This window comes from Oncorhynchus kisutch, linkage group LG1, assembly GCF_002021735.2.
Source record: "Oncorhynchus kisutch isolate 150728-3 linkage group LG1, Okis_V2, whole genome shotgun sequence".
In the NCBI taxonomy this organism is placed as follows: Eukaryota; Metazoa; Chordata; class Actinopteri; order Salmoniformes; family Salmonidae; genus Oncorhynchus; species Oncorhynchus kisutch.
In genome coordinates this window covers 40493913-40518145 of record NC_034174.2, presented here as the reverse complement: position 1 = coordinate 40518145, position 24233 = coordinate 40493913, and the positions used below count along the sequence as shown (strand labels likewise).

The 24233-nt window shown below is 42.7% G+C and overlaps 1 protein-coding gene across 1 annotated transcript in view; it reads right to left on the bottom strand.

Annotated features, from left to right (window-relative positions):
• Positions 1-24233, bottom strand: part of LOC109893880 (lysyl oxidase homolog 2A) — a 52792-nt gene that overhangs the window by 11487 nt on the left and 17072 nt on the right. Inside the window, exons 4-7 of the mRNA XM_020487086.2 lie at positions 3199-3407; positions 1819-2035; positions 996-1179; positions 115-266 (exon numbers count right to left, since the gene is read on the bottom strand). Of these exons, the coding sequence (XP_020342675.1) occupies positions 115-266; positions 996-1179; positions 1819-2035; positions 3199-3407 (762 nt within the window). The remainder of the gene's footprint in view (positions 1-114; positions 267-995; positions 1180-1818; positions 2036-3198; positions 3408-24233) is intronic.

Sequence of the window (24233 nt, the reverse complement as noted above, 5' to 3'; positions counted from 1 at the left end):
ATTTTAGAATAAGGCTGTAACATAACAAAATGTGGAAAAAGTCAAGGGGTCTGAATACTTTCCAAATGCACTGTTTGCAGCAACATGCGTGCTGCATGTGCTAGGTCTACTCACTCTGTTCTGGAAGCCCATGGCAGGAACATTACATCGAACTGCAGCGTCCTCCTCGTGACTGCAGCCCAGGGCATCTCTATTGAAGTAACACTCAGTGAGGGATTTCTCAAAGCCAGAACACTTCACCTCATTCATATGGACCGGGCCCATTCCTACAGGGGAGAGAAGACACACTGGGAGTCAGATCCACCCCACTCTCAATCACAGAATTAAATATGTATCTCTATGCTTTCAATAATCCAGGACACAGACACTGGACTGGTTTCCCGGACACAGATTTAACGTAGTTCAGGACTAAAAAGCATTCTCAACGGAGAGTCCTCCAATGAAAAAGCTTTTTAGTTCAGGACTAGGCTAAATCTGTGTCTGGGAAACCGGCCCACTATGTTTAATTGAATAGCAATAATGCCTAACAGGAGTAGAAATCCCACTGAGAGTGGATATGAACTCTCCTGCCAATTTTAAGCCAACTCTGACCCATTAAAGTGGGGCACTTGGGAACATTAAACTGTTCCTCCTCTCTCTTTTTAAAACTTTGTCAAGTCGAAATAATTCATGTGAATAAAAATGGATTTTCCACAATATAATGTGTGATCACTCCCTTCCTGCTGTGTCTGTCTCCAGCATATGACAGGACAGGAACATTTCTCTGGCAGTGTCTGCTCTGTAACTATAGCCAAGGTGGTCCGAGACACAGACTGACAGCAGGTCAAGAAAACAGAAAAGACACCATCCTCTGTTACTGTGTGGTTATACAGTATCTGAATAGTGGTGGCAGAGGTGGTTGGTCTGAGACTTGGATCACTATGGATAAGTGCTTGCATATTCCATTACAGCAGATTCATGTACTTGAATGGGAGAGAGAGAGAGTGGAGACCTACCTTGTCCCAGTTTGCCTCCAGTGAGGGCCTCCTTGGCACTACCGAAGCCCAGTTCTCGACACACCACGGTGGCTGCCTCCAGGTTCCAGCTGTCATCGCAGACGGTGCCCCATTCACCATTTTTCAGCACTTCCACTCGCCCTTCCCCTATGTTGGCCCCGCCTCTCAGGCGCACCAGGGGTTGCTGCGGAAACGATTGACCGTGTTAGACCTACTGTTACTGAGAAACAATAGTTTACAATCACTTGGCATAGTTAAAATATCCAATTACTTTGATGTGTGTATGTATTCTTTACAGAAACAGTCCAGTAACTCAAATTTGGATTTTGTTTGTTGAACCACACAAAAATAAACAGTATCGTATTGTTCCATACATCCTGAGCTTATTGTGAATCACAGAGAGAGAGAGGGAGAGAGAGTTTGAGATCTCAGTGTATCTATTTTCCCTTTTGTCCAGAGCCCATGAGTCATCTGTAAAGTGTTTGAACACAGTGTTCTGCAGTCTCTAAGTTGAATCACATGCAACGTGATATAAAACAGCACAGCACATAATGCAGAAATCAAAGAGTGGATTTTATAGGAAAGATCACTAAATCAAACTGTAATTGTAACTGTTTCTGTTGATGTAATTAACATTAACAACTAAGGTTTGTCTTTCATAATTTTCTCCTCTTCTGAATGCTTTCCATTTCAATACAAGATACAAGGCCAGAGACAGCTCAAACTCCAGTAACATCACATCTCCATCATAAGCAGTCTCTTGTACAGAGGTCCTATGAATCACAGTTCTATGCTCTCTCTCGTTCCAGATGATCCAACCTACCTCCACCCTGTAGGCCTTGCTGAAGCCCTGGGCGTGGCTGGGAGCAAAGGCCCGTCCTGGAACACAGTTGACCACCACGGGCAAGCCCTTCTCACAGGTGGTATTCCCCCTCAGCTCCACCTTGTGGCCCAGCTTACAGCCATGCAGGCTGGCCTCGTTCCCCGTGCAGTTCACCCCAAAGCCCCAGTAGTTCTTCTTCCTGCGCTTGGACAGCAGCCTGAGACAGGAAACAAAGAGATTGAGTTGAGTCTAGTTGAATTTAGTTGAATTGCACTGAATTTAAATTGTTAATTTTTCTCTTTTAGCCTGCTGTGAAAACATGAACTTGTCTACAGTACCTGATGAGGAAACATTATACCAACGTTTGTTTTTTAATACATAAAATGCTACCCTACCCCTCATTAATACATTTCCCCAGTTGAACTTGGGAGGTTTAAATGTTTTTATTTATTTACTGTTTTTAGTACAAAGTACAATGGCAGTATTGTAGTCAAAACAACATGCAATTCCCATCAGTGGAGGCTGCTGAGGGAAGGACGGCTCATAATAATGGCTGAAACGGAACAAATGGAATGGCATCAAACACATGGAACCCATATGTTTGATGTAGTTGATACCATTCCACTGATTCTTCTCCAGCCATTACCACAAGCTCCTCCTCAATAAAGGTCCCACCTCCTGTGATACCATTACCAGTCCAAGTCATTCATGGTCCAAGTCATTCATGGTCCAAATGTGAAACAAAATACTTTTGTGAGAATATTAGTGGACACACACAAAGTGTGATTGTTGCCCAACCACTTTCTCTTCTGCTCCAGTTAACACCACTTCTCTCACACGTGCCACATGAGTTTTAGTGACCACAGAGAGTCAGGGCCTTAGTTTAATATCTCATTAGAGACATGACCCTTTGTAGAGCCACCAAATGGAATGAGTGCCCCCTACTGGCCCCCCACACTACTTCCAACAGCATCTGGTGGTGCAAGGACCGACCCCCTCCCCTAGAAGAGGGCTATTAGAGGGATACAGGCCAGAATGGTATGGCTGCCTGCTGGAATAAACAATCTGTCTGATTTAAAGGAGAGATTCCATTTTTATATATATATATATTTATCTGTATTTTGGATGTAAATGGCGTGTTATAGAAGTGTCCAGGTGTGCAGGTCTTTAGATGCTGTATACGTGAAATTGTGTCATTTCAAACTTCATCGCAATGTTATATTCAATTTTGTTTGACCCAAGCAAAACTTTTCCATGTGCCCACGCACAGGCTATCGATCGAGTCCAACTAAATGGAATATGACGAGAGAGAGAGACACATTTGGGAGCACTTCATGAAGTCTGCATGTATCTTTCCCTCTTTTCTGTTATGCTGCTCACTTGTAGACTTTAGTGTTGTATCTTTTCTCTCCAGGGAAGCCGTACATCCCACAGATGACCCGGCTGTTCATCTCAGTCCACTCCAAGTCACAGATCTGTCTCCACTTCCCCCCGTCCTTCACCTCCAGGTAGCCCTCTGTCATGGGAACCCTTTTACGCTGTGAGGAGATGGCCCGGATACGCACATCTTCCACCTGGACATTCAGACTCTGCAGAAAGAGAGAGACACAGAGTCCCTGGATCAGCCACAGTCATTCAATCATGTATTATTTCACATGAAGATTATCAATGAAAGATTCGGGACAGTGCAGCCATGGCATGGAGCCCAACTGAGGCCTTATTCTTCATTTTTGAAGACATACTTGCCTTTAAAACCTCTACGGGATCGGCATCCCTATACCGGGACGGTTGAGCTAACGTGCGCTAATGTGATTAGCATGACGTTGTAAGTAATAGCAGATTTTACAGGACATAGACGTCTTATATGGGCAGAAAGCTTAAATTCTTGTTAATCTAATTGCACTGTCAAATTTACAGTAGCTACATTTTGTATTACCATATAATTTTTGTATGTTTTCTATAGTTATGTACTTGAAAATATATCACTTGACCAATTCTGAAACTTTACACACACACTGCTGCCATCTAGTGACCTAAATCTAAATTGTGCCTAAACTACAATATTATATTATGGCCTTTCTCTTGCATTTCAAAGATGATGGAACAAAACAAACAAATTGAAAACGCATGTTACATCTTTTACCAGATCGAATGTGTTATATTCTCCTACATTTCCACAAACGTCAAAGTGTTTCCTTTCAAATGGTATCAGGAATATGCATATCCCTGCTTTAGGTCCTGAGTTACAGGCAGTTCGATTTGAGAATGTCATTTTAAGCCAGAGAGGTGAGTTCAGGGTAAGGTGTATCAAGGGCCAGGTTGGGGTACACAGTGGCAGCACAGATGGCGCTTCTCAACATGGAGATAACCTTTGAACCACACGCATCATCAATTTGTTTTACTTGGTGACTTTTCACTTCCTGTAGGTCTATGTTACACAACTTTTGAGAAAGTAAATGAGATGTTGAAAATATCAAATCAAATCAAATTTATTTATATAGCCCTTCGTACATCAGCTGATATCTCAAAGTGCTGTACAGAAACCCAGCCTAAAACCCCAAACAGCAAGCAATGCAGGTGTAGAAGCACGGTGGCTAGGAAAAACTCCCTAGAAAGGCCAAAACCTAGGAAGAAACCTAGAGAGGAACCAGGCTATGTGGGGTGGCCAGTCCTCTTCTGGCTGTGCCGGGTGGAGATTATAACAGAACATGGCCAAGATGTTCAAATGTTCATAAATGACCAGCATGGTCGAATAATAATAAGGCAGAACAGTTGAAACTGGAGCAGCAGCACAGTCAGATGGACTGGGGACAGCAAAATATAATTGATTGGGACTAGGGGAATGGCATTTGCATAATCAATCATTCAATTATGTTTTCCCATCGATTTTCTCTCAATTATAATCAATCACTAAAATACAAAGTGACTGCAAAAACACAAATCACGCTTTTAGATCCAACATAACAAAAATCTGAATTGCGTGTATTTTAATTTAACCTTTATTTAACTAAGCAAGCCAGTTAAGAACAAATTCTTATTTACAATGCCGGCCAATTGTGCGCCGCCCTGTGGGACTCCCAATCACGGATGGTTGTGATTCAGCCTAGAATCTAACCAGGGTCTGTAGTGATGCCTCTAGCACTGAGATGCAGTGCCTTAGACCTCTGCGCCACTCGGGAGCCCAAGCTACACCAAGCTTTTCACCAAGCTACAATAACAGTCGAGACAAAAGCTGTTGCCTGAGGGCTGAAGTAAGCTGAGGGTGGTCCCCTAATTCTAAAGTATGGGGCTAACCCTAAACCCAACCGGCCAGTAGAGGGGTCATGGTCCTCAGTTACCCTCCTCTGTCTGTCCTGAGAACCCTTAAAGGCGTTTTCACATTTGAGGAAAAGGGAAAGGGGGATACCTAGTCAGTTGTACAACTGAATGCGTTCAACTGAAATGTGTCTTCCACATTTAACCCAACCCCTCTGACTCTGTTCAGCCCCATAAGCCCATAGAACCATAGACCCATAGTCTAACTCCTGGCTGTAATGTGTATGTGGAGACATGAAGTACTCAGTGCCAACCCTCTAAAAACTAATTTGATAAGCCATGAATGCTGAGCTCAGCCTTTTCTTCAAAAGCCAGTCGTCTCGCCTGCTAAGAAAGACAGTCCAACATTTCTGTGTGAATCCAGAAACATTAGCGTTTAGTAAAAATGGGGGTGGTTTTCCGGAAATGGCGTCAGCCTCTGGGAATGTTCGTATTCCCTCGACGCCAAAAATGTAGTGGTGAACGGAAAGACGTGATTGAGTCGAGACTGTTTTTGCAGTGACCCCAGTCACCCGACTACTGACTACAGTGGCAAGAGAGAAGAAAGTCTTTCATACATTTAAATCCCGACGGTCACTTTATCACTGTGAGTTTCCGTCAACAAAGCAGAGCAAGGCAGGGTGAACGTGGTCAAGGGAGAGAGTGCCTTGAAAGGACTTGGAGGTTCTAGACGCAAAGTGGGCGATGTTTCTCTCTATAATGTAAATACATGATGGGCGGAGGGGAAGCCGGTTTGAAGTGGGGGCTCTTAAAACCATCTCAGTGTTTGGTTTGGAAGAATGGTCCAAAAGGAAACCAAAGGGCTAAGAATGTGCAAGGGGGGACACATGAGACCTGCAGCTGGGGTGCATATACACTCATTTCCCCGAAACAAGACCACCAGACATAACACCGGCATCAGACAGTTTGCTCAAGGCCCACCTAAAACTACACCTTGTTTAGGAATGTGGAAATTGTGCTTAACAAACATCAAAACACTATTTTGGGAAGGTTCAGACACAAATGTCTCAGAACTAGTGACCTTCATTAATGACTAATATTGTTATCACCCTTAGCCTTGGTGATTGTGTTATGACCTCTCCCAAGCAAGTTTATTGTCTTTGGACCGTGGTTAGCTCATACTCATCTCGGGGGTCAGACGAGTGTAGTCATACTCAAGGTCTAACTCGAGGTGTCATTTAAAAAAAATGCATCTCCTTCCCCAACGTAAAAAATATTTTCACATGACCCTCCCCTTGTACTGTAAAATATTTTGCGCACCCTCCCCCTTCATAAAATGTACTCTAAAATATTTATTACCACCATAAATAACAAGAACCATAGCAAACCCTGTGTTTATGAATGTGGATATCAACTTTACCACTTCAGCATGGTTTTGTGGCACAGTCGATACAATGCAGGGCCAAGAAGATTGAGGGTTCACCAACCACCAAAGAGGAGCTCACTCTCGACTGCCTGTTTCATCACACTACGATCAGAGCCTGCTGTAGACAATGATCTGCTAAAGGGCAATCAGATTTTCAACAAAATTATATTTATGTAAAGATGAATGAAAATGAAAACATTAATTTACCTTGGTTAGATAAGTGTTCACCCTCCCTCATGCTAGAAAAACCTTTGGCAGCGATTACAGCTGTGAGTCTTCTTGGGTAAGCCTCACAAGAGCTTTGCACAACTAGATTGTGCAATAGTTAACCATTATTATTTTCAAAATTCCTCAAGCTCTGTCAAAGAGTTGGGGATCATGGCTAGACAGAAATGTTCAAGTCTTGCATTGATTTTCAAGCAGATTTAAGTCAAAACTGTAACATGGCCACTCAGGAACATTTACAGATGTTGTATGTATGGGGGACAGAGGAAGGGGCAGTCATTAAAAAATCACGTCAACTCCTATTATTTCACACAGAGTGAGTCAATATAACTTTTTATGTGATTTGTTAAGCCAAAATGTACTTCTGAACTAATTTAGGCTTGCCTACACAAAGGGGTGAATACTAATTTGTAAAAATTGATAGAACTTTCATTTTGACATTATGGAGAATTTTATGTAGAGCAATGACCAGAACATATAATTACATCTATTTCAATCCCAGTTCCATAGGGTGTAGACTTTCCATAGGCACTGTATGTGGCCACACTATATAGGACAACTTGGGAGAATGATGATCAGCAACAGCCAGACTGGACTGCTACCGTGTCTTTCTATAATCTGTCGAGAGTAGACCCACAACTGATCCAAATGGAATGAAACATTCAAATAACAGGGCTTTTGCGCCATCATTCAAATGTCATTTTACATTTACATTTGAGTCATTTAGCAGACGCTCTTATCCAGAGTGACTTACAGTTAGTGCATTCATTTTAAGATAGCTAGGTGGGACGACCAGATACAGTGCATTCGTCTTAAGATAGCTAGGTGGTACAACCACATATCACAGTCGAAGTAAATACATTTTTCTTCAATAAAGTAGCTATAAGCAAGGTCAGAGCTAGTAAGTGGGGGAAAAAAGTCAAGTGTGAGAATGAAGAGGTGAGGAGGTGGTACAAGGGGGTGTGCCGTTGGATTATTTAAGATACTCTTTGAATAGGTAGGGTTTGGCAGCAGGGACTCTGCTGTCCTAGCTTCAGGGAGAAGCTGGTTCCACCATTGTGGTGCCAGGACAGAGAATAGCTTTGAGTGGGCGCTGCCTTGACGTAGCGGTGGGAGGGCCAAGAGAGGATTTGAGCATAGCCCTGAAGGTATGAGGGGGGGGGGGACACCGTGGTACCAAAGGTTCTTTGCACTCTGGGAGGGGGACACCGTGGAGCTGTCAACCGTGATGGAGAGGTCTTGGAGCAGGCAGGCCTTACCCGGGAGGAAGAGAAGCTCTGTCTTGTTGAGGTTGAGCTTGAGGTGGTGGGCCGAAATCCAAGTTGAGATATCTGCCAGGCACACAGAGATGCGTGTCGATGCGTGTCGCCACCTGAGTGTCAGAAGGGGCGAAGGAGAAAAGTAGTTGAGTGTCATCCGCAATGATAGGAGAGACCATGTGAGGATATGACAGAGCCGAGTGACTTGGTGTATAGAGAGATGAGGAGAGGACCTAGAACCGGTAGTAAATGGTGCTGACACAGATCTTCTCCACGTCACCTGGTAGGAGCGGCCTTCCAGGTAGGATGCAATCCAAGAGTGTGAGATGCCCAGCCCTGAGAGGGTTCACGGTGTCAAATGCAGCAGATCTGAACAAACGACCCACCTACCACTATTGTCACCATGAATGGCTGATAGAGGGCAGGATAGACGGTTGACTGATAGACTATATTGACCTGTGGTATAGTGTATGCAGAAAAGCGTACTGCATAAGGGTAGTACTAAAACATAGGGGAGGCATATGCAAGCAGATGAGGAAATGTGGCTATATGGACGACCTTATATACTATAGTAGACCTGCAAAATGGCTCATGTGAATTAGGAAAAAGCACACTAACCTCTCCAAAGCAAAAAAAAAGTTTGACAATCCTCCCCTATTTTGGACAAGCCCACCCCACCCCAGTAAATTTCAAACTGTCCCTTGGTAGGCCGTCATTCTAAATAAGAATTTGTTCTTAACCGACTTGCCTAGTTAAATAAAGGTTAAATAAATAAAAAATACAAATAATAATTAGATCATAACTAAAAACATATGTTTGTGGGAGTTGCTTTGGTCAACCTACTTGTATCGCAAAACGGATACTCAAATAAACTATTCATCTATTTCTGTTTAGTCCTTTCAGTTCTCATCTGTGCAACCTAATGCTAACCTGAACTGACCTAGGGCCTGACAAGCCTGTTTGTATGATTCATCCTAAGACTATTCACAAACAACTTAAATCTTACAACTCTTACGTCCAAGTAAATACGTCTAAAAATGGTCATTGCCAGTTCGATGGACCTCTCAAAGTAGAAATGGAATTTCTACTGGACTGGACATGTCCTTATGTAAGTTAGACTTTTAATACCCTACTGATTACTCAACCATTTCCACAGCAGCCATCTGGAACAAGGAAGAATGTTTTCCTGTCTGGGTTCCCCATCCATCAGTAGGTGTCTATGTGAAAGTGAGGTAGGCCACGGTCATTCCAGTAACTGACTAATTCAGCCTGAAACTACTGTGCATTTCTTTCCTCTCATTCACCCCACTGCCCGACTGTGCTTCACGTTGGGCTTACACGTGCCTGGCTTCTCTTACTAAACATGGGGGGAAATTAATGTTAATCATGCTGCAGCAGTTTAGTAGCAAAAGAGCTCATAAATTATTTGAAATTACTTTCACATCTGGCCCTAGCCCTGCCGTTTCGAAGGCCTTTCCTCATAAATGACTGGAAACTGCATTGGCTCTGCCGGTGTGTGTGTGTGTGTGCGTGTTTGCTTGCGTGCATACGTTTGTGTGTTTCGCATCTGGAATATCTATTATTGTGTAACACCGAGACAGAAAGTACAAGGAACCCCTCCAACACCCCCACACACACAAGGACAAGCCCAGCAAAGCCAAGTCCCATCAGTCCTACCAGCAGACTAAACCATTATGTGTCCAGTCAATGGACAGCACAACACACACAGAGCATGTCGTCACATTCCAGTCTGAAACTGCTCTTACAGTGGCAGCCCTTAGAGCCTCGATGAGTGAATGGAGACTTAGTTGTGAAAATGGTAGTGCCACATTAAATAGGGTCCAAAATGATTGACACCCTTGATAAAGATGACTGTATCAAGTAAATAATTCAAACACTGAGTTATTTTGTATGCTCAAAAATATTTGAAATGATATTATTTTATACGAATACAACTGGTCAGAGAAAGAGATTTTGTTTGACATGTTATCTTTTTTTCTCCCCAAAAAGGTAGTGATTGACACCCCTTTTTTTAATACCTCACCTTGCGAGGATAATAGCACTGAGCCTTTTTCAAAAATGTTTTATGAGATTAGAGACCATGTTGGGAGGGATCTTAGACCATTCCTCCATACAGAATATTTCCAGATCCTTGGTATCCTTCATATGTGCTTATGGGCTGCCCTCTTCAGTTCAAACCACAGGTTTTCAATGCATCCAGAGACGGTCAATTAACCATTTCCCAAAATGTTTTTCATGTCAGCAATCACATTTTCAAGATATATAACTTTCAAAATACAGAAATGAAGACGGTATGCACCATAACGGCTGTATTTCTGTATTTTGAAAGTTATACAGTTGAAGTCCGAAGTTTACATACACTTAGGTTGGTGTCACTAAAACTTGTTTTTCAACCACTCCACAAATTTCTTGTTAACAAACTATAGTTTTGGCAAGTTTGTTAGGACATCTACTTTGTGCATGACACAAGTCATTTTTCCAACAATTGTCTACAGACAGATTATTTCACTTATAACTCACTGTATCACAATTCCACTGGGTCAGAAGTTTACATACACTAAGTTGACTGTGCCTTTAAACAATTTGGAAAATTCCAGAAAATGATGTCATGGCTTTAGAAGCTTCTGACAGGCTAATTGACATCATTTGAGTTAATTGGGGGTGTACCTGTGGATGTATCTACCTTCAAACTCAGTGCCTCTTTGCTTGACATCATAGGAAAATCTAAATAAATCAGCCAAGACCTCTGAAAAAAAATTGTAGACCTCCACAAGTCTGGTTCATCCTTGGGAGCCATTTCCAAATGCCTGAAGGTACCACGTTCATCTGTACAACAATAGTACGCAAGTATAAACACCATGGTACCATGCAGCCATCATACCGCTCAGAAAGGAGACGTGTTCTATCTCCTAGAGATGAACCTACTTTGGTGCGAAAAGTGCAAATCAATCCCAGAACAACAGCAAAGGACCTTGTGAAGATGCTGGAGGAAACAGGTACAAAAGTATCTATATCCACAGTAAAAAAAATATATATATATCGACATAACCTGAAAGGCCGCTCAGCAAGGAAGAAGCCAATGCTCCAAAACCGCCATAAAAAAGCCAGACTACGGTTTGCAACTGCACATGGGGACAAAGATTGTACTTTTTGGAGAAATGTCCTCTGGTCTGATTAAACAAAAATAGAACTGTTTGGCCATAATGACCATCATTATGTTTGGAGGAAAAAGGGGGAAGCTTGCAAGCCAAAGAACACCATCCCAACCGTGAAGCACGGGGGTGGCAGCATTATGTTGTGGGGGTGCTTTGCTGCAGGAGGGGATGGTGCACTTCACAAAATAGATGGCGTCATGAGGAAAGAAAATAATGAGGGTATATTGAAGCAGCATCTCAAGAAATCAGTAGTTAAAGCTTGGTCGCAAATGGGTCTTCCAAAGGGACAATGACCCCAAGCATACTTCCAAAGTTGTGGAAAAATGGCTTAGGACAACAAAGTCAAGGTATTAGAATGGCCATCATAAAGGCCAGACCTCAATCCCATAGAACATTTGTGGGCAGAACTGAAAAAGCTTGTGCGAGCAAGGAGGCCTACAAACTTGACTCAGTTACACCAGCTCTGTCAGGAGGAATGGGCCAAAATTCACCCAACTTATTGTAGGAAGGTTGTGGAAGGCTACCCGAAGTTGACCCAAATTAAACAATTTAAAGGCAATTCTACCAAATACTAATTGTGATGAAAGAAATAAAAGCTGAAATAAATCATTCTCTCTACTATTATTCTGACATTTCACATTCTTAAAATAAAGTGGTGATCCTAACTGACCTAAGACATGGAATTTTTACTAGGATTAAATGTCAGGAATTGTGAAAAACTGAGTTTAAATGTATTTGGCTAAGGTGTATGTAAACTTCTGACTTCAACTGTATATCTTGAAAACTTGAATGCTGACTGCAACACAATATCAACAATGGACAAATAAAACAAAGACCAAAAGATTGTTTTGTGGGGCCCCAGGACAATAGCCCAATAACATACAAAATATACCACCATATTTTACAGTAGGTATGAGGTTATTTTCTGCTCATGCATTCTCATTTCGACGCCAAACCAATCACTGGTGTATGTGGCTAAAGAACTCTCTTTTCACGTCAACTTAATGTAAATGCCTGGAGTTTGCTAAAATGCATTGGCACTTGGATTAGAACCGGTGCTTTGGTCAGATGACATGAAAATAGAACTCGTTGGCCACGCTCACCAGTGGTGGGTTTGGTGTCGAAATGAGAATGCATAAGCAGAAAAGAACCCCATACCTACTGTAAAAATATGGCATCCTCGTCTCGGAGAATTTTGTATGATTCTGTACGTAAATCCGTGATACTCAATTTAGTATGATATGTTATCTTTCGTATGGTGTGTATTCAGTTGTGGATGTCCATCATCCATTTCGTATGATAGCCTGGTGTTAGATAGGTGGCTAACTTTAGCTAGGCTAGGGGTTAAGGTTAGGGTTAGGAGTTAGGTTAAAGGGTTATGGTTAAGGTTAGGGGAAGGGTTAGCTGACATACTGAGTACTTGCAAAGTAGCTAAAAAGTAGTAAGTACTTGCAGAGTTGCTTATTAGCTAAAATGCTAAAGTTGTCCATGATGAGATTCGAAAACACGACTTTTGAGTTGTTAGACGTTTACGTTATACACCCACCCATCTATTCATCCAAGCACAAGTAACATTCTGTCTTATGTTAGCATACCACATTTTTATTATTATTTATTTTATTATTTACAACTTGCAGACTTGTTTTCGAGTTGCTGTGCGTTTTGTTGCCAACCTATTTTGCTACCTGACAACTTTACGGTTTACGGTTACTTTTTAATTACCGTTTATATTTTTGTTTTTTTTCCCTCAACTTTTTCACTCCGGACGCTTTATCTGGACACGATTCATCAGGACCTCCAACAGCCGAAGCTAAGTAGTAACATTAACATGATGCCTTCTAATTGCAGTCGCTGTACTCGCCTTATGGCGAGGATAGCTGTGCTGCAAGCCCAGCTTCAGACGCAATCGTTAGGCAAGGGTAATTTCAGTGTAGGAAAGGATGAAACAGCGTCTGTGCCACCAGTAAGTACAGATAGTAGTATAAATCCCCTGGCACAGTCCCCGCAGCCGGACAACTTTCTCACGGTTTCTGGAAGGAAATGCTGTAGGAACGCTCAACCGGTGTCGCTCATTCAGCCGACAGAAACTTTCAATCGGTTTTCCCCATTAAGCAGCGAGTCGGAGTCAGAGGCCGAGTCTTCTCTGGTCTCTACTCCTCTCGTTACGGGGTCTGAGATGCCGAAGCTTCCCACCATTAGCTCTGACAAATTTAAAACTCTAGTCATTGGCGACTCCATTACCCGCAGTATTAGACTTAAAACGAATCATCCAGCGATCATACACTGTTTACCAGGGGGCAGGGCTACCGACATTAAAGCTAATCTCAAGATGGTGCTGGCTAAAGCTAAAGCTGGCAAGTATAGAGATATTGTTATCCACGTCGGCACCAACAATGTTAGGATGAAACAGTCAGAGATCACCAAGCGTGTAAATCAGCTAGAAAGATGTGTCGGCATCGAATAATTGTCTCTGGCCCCCTCCCAGTTAGGGGGAGTGATGAGCTCTACAGCAGAGTCTCACAACTCAATCGCTGGTTGAAAACTGTTTTCTGCCCCTCCCAAAAGATAGAATTTGTAAATAATTGGCCCTCTTTCTGGGACTCACCCACAAACAGGACCAAGCCTGACCTGCTGAGGAGTGACGGACTCCATCCTAGCTGGAGGGGTGCTCTCATCTTATCTACCAACATAGACAGGGCTCTAACTCCTCTAGCTCCACAATGAAATAGGGTGCAGGCCAGGCAGCAGGCTGTTAGCCAGCCTGCCAGCATAGCGGAGTCTGCCACTAGCACAGTCAGTGTAGTCAGCTCAGCTACCACCATTGAGACCGTGTCTGTGCCTCGACCTGGGTTGGGCAAAACTAAACATGGTGGTGTTCGCCTTAGCAATCTCACTAGGATAAAGACTACCTCCATTCCTGTCAGTATTGAAAGAGATCATGATACCTCACATCTCAAAATAGGGCTACTTAATGTTAGATCCCTTACTTCAAAGGCAATTATAGTCAATGAACTAATCACTGATCATAATCTTGATGTGATTGGCCTGACTGAAACATGGCTTAAGCCTGATGAATTTACTGTGTTAAATGAGGCCTCACCTCCTGGCTACACTAGTGACCATATCCCCCGTGCATCCCGCAAAGGCGGAGGTGTTGCTAACATTTACGATAGCAAATTTCAATTTACCCCCCAAAAAAATGACGTTTTCGTCTTTTGAGCTTCTAGTCATGAAATCTATGCAGCCTACTCAATCACTTTTTATAGCTACTGTTTACAGGCCTCCTGGGCCATATACAGCATTCCTCACTGAGTTCCCTGAATTCCTATCGGACCTTGTAGTCATGGCAGATAATATTCTAATCTTTGGTGACTTTAATATTCACATGGAAAAGTCCACAGACCCACTCCAAAAGGCTTTCGGAGCCATCATCGACTCAGTGGGTTTTGTCCAACATGTCTCTGGACCCACTCACTGTCACAGTCATACGCTGGACCTAGTTTTGTCCCATGGAATAAATGTGGTGGGTCTAAAGGGTTTCTCCTCATAATCCTGGACTATCAGACCACCATTTTATTACGTTTGCAATTGCAACAAATAATCTGCTCAGACCCCAACCAAGGAACATCAAAAGTCGTGCTATAAATTCACAGACTACACAAAGATTCCTTGATGTCCTTCCAGATTCCCTCTGTCTACCCAAGGACGCCAGAGGACAAAAATCAGTTAACCACCTAACTGAGGAACTCAATTTAACTTTGCGCAATACCCTAGATGCAGTTGCACCCCTAAAAACTAAAAACATTTCTCATAAGAAACTAGCTCCCTGGTACACAGAAAATACCCGAGCTCTGAAGCAAGTTTCCAGAAAATTGGAACGGAAATGGCGCCACACCAAACTGGAAGTCTTCCAACTAGCTTGGAAAGACAGTACCGTGCAGTACCGAAGAGACCTTACTGCTGCTCGATCATCCTATTTTTCTAACTTAATTGAGGAAAATAAGAACAATCCGAAATTCCTTTTTGATACTGTCGCAAAGCTAACTAAAAAGCAGCATTCCCCAAGAGAGGATTACTTTCACTTTAGCAGTGATAAATTCATGAACTTCTTTGAGGAAAAGATTATGATTATTAGAAAGCAAATTACGGACTCCTCTTTAAATCTGCGTATTCCTTCAAAGCTCAGTTGTCCTGAGTCTGCACAACTCTCCCAGGACCTAGGATCAAGAGAGACGCTCAAGTGTTTTAGTAATATATCTCTTGACACAATGATGAAAATAATCATGGCCTCTAAACCTTCAAGCTGCATACTGGACCCTATTCCAACTAAACTACTGAAAGAGCTGCTTCCTGTGCTTGGCCCTCCTATGTTGAACATAATAAACGGCTCTCTATCCACCGGATGTGTACCAAACTCACTAAAAGTGGCAATAATAAAGCCTCTCTTGAAAAAGCCAAACCTTGATCCAGAAAATATAAAAAACTATCGGCCTATATCGAATCTTCCATCCCTCTCAAAAATGTTAGAAAAGGCTGTTGCACAGCAACTTACTGCCTTCCTGAAGACAAACAATGTATACGAAATGCTTCAGTCTGGTTTTAGACCCCATCATAGCACTGAGACGGCACTTGTGAAGGTGGTAAATGACATTTTAATGGCATTGGACCGAGGCTCTGCATCTGTCCTCGTGCTCCTAGACCTTAGTGCTCCTAGACCTTAGTGCTGCTTTTGATACCATCAATCACCACATTCTTTTGGAGAGATTGGAAACCCAAATTGGTCTACACGGACAAGTTCTGGCCTGGTTTAGATCTTATCTGTCGGAAAGATATCAGTTTGTCTCTGTAAATGGTTTGTCCTCTGACAAATCAACTGTATATTTCGGTGTTCCTCAAGGTTCCGTTTTAGGACCACTATTGTTTTCACTATATATTTTACCTCTTGGGGATGTTATTCGAAAACATAATGTTAACTTTCACTGCTATGCGGATGACACACAGCTGTACATTTCAATGAAACATGGTGAAGCCCCAAAATTGCCCTTGCTAGAAGCATGTGTTTCAGACATAAGGAAGTGGATGGCTGCAAACTTTCTACTTTTAAACTCGGACAAAACAGAGATGCTTGTTCTAGGTCTGTTTGGGGTTTTAGGCTGGGTTTCTGTACAGCACTTTGAGATATCAGCTGATGTAAATAATTTTGATTTGATTTGATATTTATTTAACCTTTATGTAACAAGGCAAGTCAGTTAAAAACAAATTCTTATTTACAATGATGGCCTACGCCGCCCTATGGGACTCCAAATCACAGCCGGTTTGTGATACAGCCTGGAATCGAACCAGGGTCTGTAATGACGCCTCTAGCACTGAGATGCAGTGCCTTAGACCGCTGTGCCATACGGGATACAAATGTAACATATCTAACTAATTTGAGTAAGTACAGATAGTAGTATAAATCCCCTGGCACAGTCCCCGCAGCCGGACAACTTTCTCACGGTTTCTGGAAGGAAATGCTGTAGGAACGCTCAACCGGTGTCGCTCATTCAGCCGACAGAAACTTTCAATCGGTTTTCCCCATTAAGCAGCGAGTCGGAGTCAGAGGCCGAGTCTTCTCTGGTCTCTACTCCTCTCGTTACGGGGTCTGAGATGCCGAAGCTTCCCACCATTAGCTCTGACAAATTTAAAACTCTAGTCATTGGCGACTCCATTACCCGCAGTATTAGACTTAAAACGAATCATCCAGCGATCATACACTGTTTACCAGGGGGCAGGGCTACCGACATTAAAGCTAATCTCAAGATGGTGCTGGCTAAAGCTAAAGCTGGCAAGTATAGAGATATTGTTATCCACGTCGGCACCAACAATGTTAGGATGAAACAGTCAGAGATCACCAAGCGTGTAAATCAGCTAGAAAGATGTGTCGGCATCGAATAATTGTCTCTGGCCCCCTCCCAGTTAGGGGGAGTGATGAGCTCTACAGCAGAGTCTCACAACTCAATCGCTGGTTGAAAACTGTTTTCTGCCCCTCCCAAAAGATAGAATTTGTAAATAATTGGCCCTCTTTCTGGGACTCACCCACAAACAGGACCAAGCCTGACCTGCTGAGGAGTGACGGACTCCATCCTAGCTGGAGGGGTGCTCTCATCTTATCTACCAACATAGACAGGGCTCTAACTCCTCTAGCTCCACAATGAAATAGGGTGCAGGCCAGGCAGCAGGCTGTTAGCCAGCCTGCCAGCATAGCGGAGTCTGCCACTAGCACAGTCAGTGTAGTCAGCTCAGCTACCACCATTGAGACCGTGTCTGTGCCTCGACCTGGGTTGGGCAAAACTAAACATGGTGGTGTTCGCCTTAGCAATCTCACTAGGATAAAGACTACCTCCATTCCTGTCAGTATTGAAAGAGATCATGATACCTCACATCTCAAAATAGGGCTACTTAATGTTAGATCCCTTACTTCAAAGGCAATTATAGTCAATGAACTAATCACTGATCATAATCTTGATGTGATTGGCCTGACTGAAACATGGCTTAAGCCTGATGAATTTACTGTGTTAAATGAGGCCTCACCTCCTGGCTACACTAGTGACCATATCCCCCGTGCATCCCGCAAAGGCGGAGGTGTTGCTAACATTTACGATAGCAAATTTCAATTTACCCCCCAAAAAAATGACGTTTTCGTCTTTTGAGCTTCTAGTCATGAAATCTATGCAGCCTACTCAATCACTTTTTATAGCTACTGTTTACAGGCCTCCTGGGCCATATACAGCATTCCTCACTGAGTTCCCTGAATTCCTATCGGACCTTGTAGTCATGGCAGATAATATTCTAATCTTTGGTGACTTTAATATTCACATGGAAAAGTCCACAGACCCACTCCAAAAGGCTTTCGGAGCCATCATCGACTCAGTGGGTTTTGTCCAACATGTCTCTGGACCCACTCACTGTCACAGTCATACGCTGGACCTAGTTTTGTCCCATGGAATAAATGTGGTGGGTCTAAAGGGTTTCTCCTCATAATCCTGGACTATCAGACCACCATTTTATTACGTTTGCAATTGCAACAAATAATCTGCTCAGACCCCAACCAAGGAACATCAAAAGTCGTGCTATAAATTCACAGACTACACAAAGATTCCTTGATGTCCTTCCAGATTCCCTCTGTCTACCCAAGGACGCCAGAGGACAAAAATCAGTTAACCACCTAACTGAGGAACTCAATTTAACTTTGCGCAATACCCTAGATGCAGTTGCACCCCTAAAAACTAAAAAATTTCTCATAAGAAACTAGCTCCCTGGTACACAGAAAATACCCGAGCTCTGAAGCAAGTTTCCAGAAAATTGGAACGGAAATGGCGCCACACCAAACTGGAAGTCTTCCAACTAGCTTGGAAAGACAGTACCGTGCAGTACCGAAGAGACCTTACTGCTGCTCGATCATCCTATTTTTCTAACTTAATTGAGGAAAATAAGAACAATCCGAAATTCCTTTTTGATACTGTCGCAAAGCTAACTAAAAAGCAGCATTCCCCAAGAGAGGATTACTTTCACTTTAGCAGTGATAAATTCATGAACTTCTTTGAGGAAAAGATTATGATTATTAGAAAGCAAATTACGGACTCCTCTTTAAATCTGCGTATTCCTTCAAAGCTCAGTTGTCCTGAGTCTGCACAACTCTCCCAGGACCTAGGATCAAGAGAGACGCTCAAGTGTTTTAGTAATATATCTCTTGACACAATGATGAAAATAATCATGGCCTCTAAACCTTCAAGCTGCATACTGGACCCTATTCCAACTAAACTACTGAAAGAGCTGCTTCCTGTGCTTGGCCCTCCTATGTTGAACATAATAAACGGCTCTCTATCCACCGGATGTGTACCAAACTCACTAAAAGTGGCAATAATAAAGCCTCTCTTGAAAAAGCCAAACCTTGATCCAGAAAATATAAAAAACTATCGGCCTATATCGAATCTTCCATCCCTCTCAAAAATGTTAGAAAAGGCTGTTGCACAGCAACTTACTGCCTTCCTGAAGACAAACAATGTATACGAAATGCTTCAGTCTGGTTTTAGACCCCATCATAGCACTGAGACGGCACTTGTGAAGGTGGTAAATGACATTTTAATGGCATTGGACCGAGGCTCTGCATCTGTCCTCGTGCTCCTAGACCTTAGTGCTCCTAGACCTTAGTGCTGCTTTTGATACCATCAATCACCACATTCTTTTGGAGAGATTGGAAACCCAAATTGGTCTACACGGACAAGTTCTGGCCTGGTTTAGATCTTATCTGTCGGAAAGATATCAGTTTGTCTCTGTAAATGGTTTGTCCTCTGACAAATCAACTGTATATTTCGGTGTTCCTCAAGGTTCCGTTTTAGGACCACTATTGTTTTCACTATATATTTTACCTCTTGGGGATGTTATTCGAAAACATAATGTTAACTTTCACTGCTATGCGGATGACACACAGCTGTACATTTCAATGAAACATGGTGAAGCCCCAAAATTGCCCTTGCTAGAAGCATGTGTTTCAGACATAAGGAAGTGGATGGCTGCAAACTTTCTACTTTTAAACTCGGACAAAACAGAGATGCTTGTTCTAGGTCTGTTTGGGGTTTTAGGCTGGGTTTCTGTACAGCACTTTGAGATATCAGCTGATGTAAATAATTTTGATTTGATTTGATATTTATTTAACCTTTATGTAACAAGGCAAGTCAGTTAAAAACAAATTCTTATTTACAATGATGGTCTACGCCGCCCTATGGGACTCCAAATCACAGCCGGTTTGTGATACAGCCTGGAATCGAACCAGGGTCTGTAATGACGCCTCTAGCACTGAGATGCAGTGCCTTAGACCGCTGTGCCATACGGGATACAAATGTAACATATCTAACTAATTTGAGTGTCCCAGATTTATATGTACTATTTTATGTGGAGTCTATGAGACCAGGGTGAATTTGGTGGTGGATCTTTGATGTTATGGGGCTATTTCGCTTCCACTGACCCTGGGGCGCTTGTTACGGTCAACGGCATCATGAACTTTACCCAGTACCAGGACATTTTAACTGAAAACCTGATCGCCTCTGCCAAGAGGCTGTGACTTGGCCGCAAGCGGATCTTCCAGCAACCCCAAGCACACATCAAAATACACAAATAAATGGTTAATTGATGACAAAATCTATATTTTGCCATGTCCATCTCAGTCTCCGGACTTGAACCCCTTTGAAAAGCTGTGGTTTGAATTGATGAGGGCAGTCCATAAGCGCAGATGAAGGACATCAAGGATCTGGAGAGATTCTGTATGGAGGAATGCTCTAAGATCCCTCCCAATGTGTTCTCCAAATCATAAAACATTTCAGAAAAAGGCTGTGCCGTTATCCTCACAAGGTGAGGTTTTGAGAGGTATTGAAAACACGGGAGTTAATAATCTACCGTTTGAGATTTTTTTTCATTACTTTTTAAACAAAATCTCTTTCTCTGAGCATTGTACAAGTATAAAATATCCTTTCCCAGTTTTTTTGAGCATACATTATAGCTCAGTATTGAAATTATTTATTTTATACAGTCATTTTTGCTCATATTTTTAAGGGTGTCAATATTTTCGGACCCTACTGTATATGAAATCAGTTATCAAATATATTATTAGTCTTATCATCATTATTTGTACGTTGTACACACACACCTTGAGCTAATACCCGGAGGAATCTAACTAACAAGGGGAGTCTTGTTAGCAACAGAATCTTCAGCGCTAGCAGCAGTTTGACCCCTAGCCTCTACCCCTTAGGCCTAGGCAGTCCTGTAGTGTAAATAAACCGAGGCTGAAAACCTTCACAATGACTTCACAGCCTGTTTCCTCATCTCATTTACAATTTTTCCTATGATAAAAACAGAACATAAGGCCAGGGTTGTTTATGCGTGCAACATGCCAAGCATGGATGAACACATGGGAAACAACACCTTTGCCTGCTAGCTGCGCATCATCATTTGGAGGATATACTAAACCTTAAATGATTTGGTACAGCTGTGGAACATGAGACGTTAGGGAAGGCAGTAAGTGAGGACATTCTGTTCCGATTGCCACCCAGGGAAACAACCGTCTAATACACGCTCCTTGTTCTTCAGCCAAATACGCAACATTCCTTTCTCCAATTCGCTCACGAGGCCCCTCTGAAGCCTGTCTCAAACTCTCCAACTCCACCGTGTCACACAGAATTTTGGAAACACCTTTGTTTGCCCGGTTGAAAAATGCAACCTTTGCCTGCCCCCCCCCCCCCCCGTAGCTGTATATGGACCTCAAAGGTCTGCTGCTAGGCAGTCTGTTGACAGTGTGTATGGCCGGGAGCAACAGACAAAATCGTAATCGACATCTGGAGAGTGTTAGCAGCTGCTGCTTCGCTCTTTTTAACGGAAGGACTTCACATCATGTGTTGTGATAACTCAGAAGTACTTGGGGGAAGACCTCTCAGTCAATACTTGCAATGACTCGGGAGAGAGCTCATCAAAACCGGCAAAGACTTTACACTCTTAGCGACGATTTCCCAAACACAGATTAAACCTAGTCCTGGATTAAAAAGCACTTTTAATTGAGATTCTCCATTGAGAATGATTTTTTTGTCTGGGACTAGGCTTAATCTGGCTCCAGGAAACAACCCCCTTAAGGCTTGGACACACCATAGTCTTCCAAATAGTTAATGTTGCATGGGTGTTGGTGTGTCTCTGAAAAGATCATTGCTGAAGATTCATCATACACGATCATGAAGCGTAATCAAATCCGATGTAGATACTGTTGGCAAGAAAACAAGGTGATAAACATATACTTACACAGCAAAATGATATCTGTAAATTGAACACTGTGGGTACTTTTGAAGTGTTTATGTGAGAATCACCAGAACGTGTTGAATTTACACTTTTCAAAGTGTTGTCCTTTGAACATTGATACTTTCCAACACCAGGCTTGCAAGTCACATTATGCTGGCTTGCAAAGTGATGTGCAATTCATATTGGAATCCAGCCAGAGTGGGAATATCCAACATTTGGAATTTGTATCCACCCGCAACCTGCATTCAGAATGACTGCCAGGTTGGGAAGACTAAGACATGAGATTACCTTAAGCATCTGAACTCAAACAACCATTTCAGTAAAGGGTGCAATAAATCCATATAATCCATATATCCATATCCAGTATTTATGCTGCAGTAGTTTATGTGTCGGGGGGCTGGGGTCAGTTTGTTATATCTGGAGTACTTCTCCTGTCCTATTCGGTGTCCTGTGTGAATCTAAGTGTGCGTTCTCTAATTCTCTCCTTCTCTCTTTCTTTCTCTCTCTCGGAGGACCTGAGCCCTAGGACCATGCCCCAGGACTACCTGACATGATGACTCCTTGCTGTCCCCAGTCCACCTGGCCATGCTGCTGTTCCAGTTTCAACTGACCTGAGCCCTAGGACCATGCCCCAGGACTACCTGACATGATGACTCCTTGCTGTCCCCAGTCCACCTGGCCATGCTGCTGCTCCAGTTTCAACTTCCACCTGACTGTGCTGCTGCTCCAGTTTCAACTGTTCTGCCTTATTATTATTCGACCATGCTGGTCATTTATGAACATTTGAACATCTTGGCCATGTTCTGTTATAATCTCCACCCGGCACAGCCAGAAGAGGACTGGCCACCCCACATAGCCTGGTTCATCTTAAAAAGCAAAGCCAGCTGGCGTTCAGTTCGTTCATAGTAACACCACATCAACACCAAAACTGCTTACACCAGGATATGAACACTGACGATTTTGCTTTGTAGCATCATACGATACATTGCCCATATCGCGTATAATAAGACCCATGGAATATCCCTCCACATCGAGATGCACCTCCCAGCTAACCGTCTGAGACCCAACTCCCTCGGCCACCTTGGCGATTGGTTCCACGTTTGGCAAGCCATTATCCCCACTTGCATGTGAACTATTGCGTGAGCAGCTGTCCTTGTTGAATCATGGCGTTAGTTAGCTAATGATAAACAACGCTTCCTGCCCACCTCCTAATGTTTGGGTCTGAAGAGAGAACCCCCCATTAGATGACTTCATTCAGTTCATTCTTTGGCTTCTTGGAGGAACCAAACAGAGGACAAACAGACCTACAGTATACAAAGCAGAGACAAAATATCACACGACTCCTCCTAAGATATGCAACACTAGCGTAAACACAAGACGATTCTCATTAGCGACATAGCACAGCAGAGCTGAGTCATCCATCTAGTACCATTCTCAAAACACGGCTGACACTGACCAAAAAAGGTCAACATGAGGCGGCACCAAAGAAAGGCTAACGTCACTGACAGGAAATAGCTAAATGACCGGGGTCAAAGCAAAGCGTTGTGATGGTCTGGGATGCTCTGCTTGGATAGAACTAACACATACAAGGAGAATCTGCCTGGAGCAGAACTGAACAACTGAGATGATTTATAAGGACTAAATGCTAGGAGACACCTGAAAGTCCCAGTGTGAAGTGAGATGGACGAAATGGTCATAAGCTACTATACCATGACATTTAAGTTTTGCTTAATTAACCAAAGAATATGTCAGCCAGTCTGTGAAACGATTATCAGAAGATTACAATAATTCAGTGTCTTTCCACCGAAAGAGCATTGATTTATTTGAAATGACGGAAAGACAACTTTTAGTCACCTGCAGTACTCATGTCTTCAATATGGACAACCTATCATTTGTGGTAAAGACTTAATTTAATTGCCAGATCTGTGTGGTCTTGTTCTTTTTTTGACAGCTAACTAGTGTAAAGTACACACAGATACATGCATACATAGACACACACACACACACACACACACACACACACACACACACACACACACACACACACAACAAACAAGAACCTCCAAAACACTCATAGACCTTTCTAAATAGTGCTTTTTTGTTTTTGCTTTTAACTTCAGGACAGGCTAGAGCATTACAAGATAGGAATATCTCTGATAAAATATGAATAACTGAATTTGCATGTAACACGGGTTTGCCTGGTTGGGTCTAACTAGGCTAAATACAGACATATTGACACAGTCAGGTCAGGGCGTG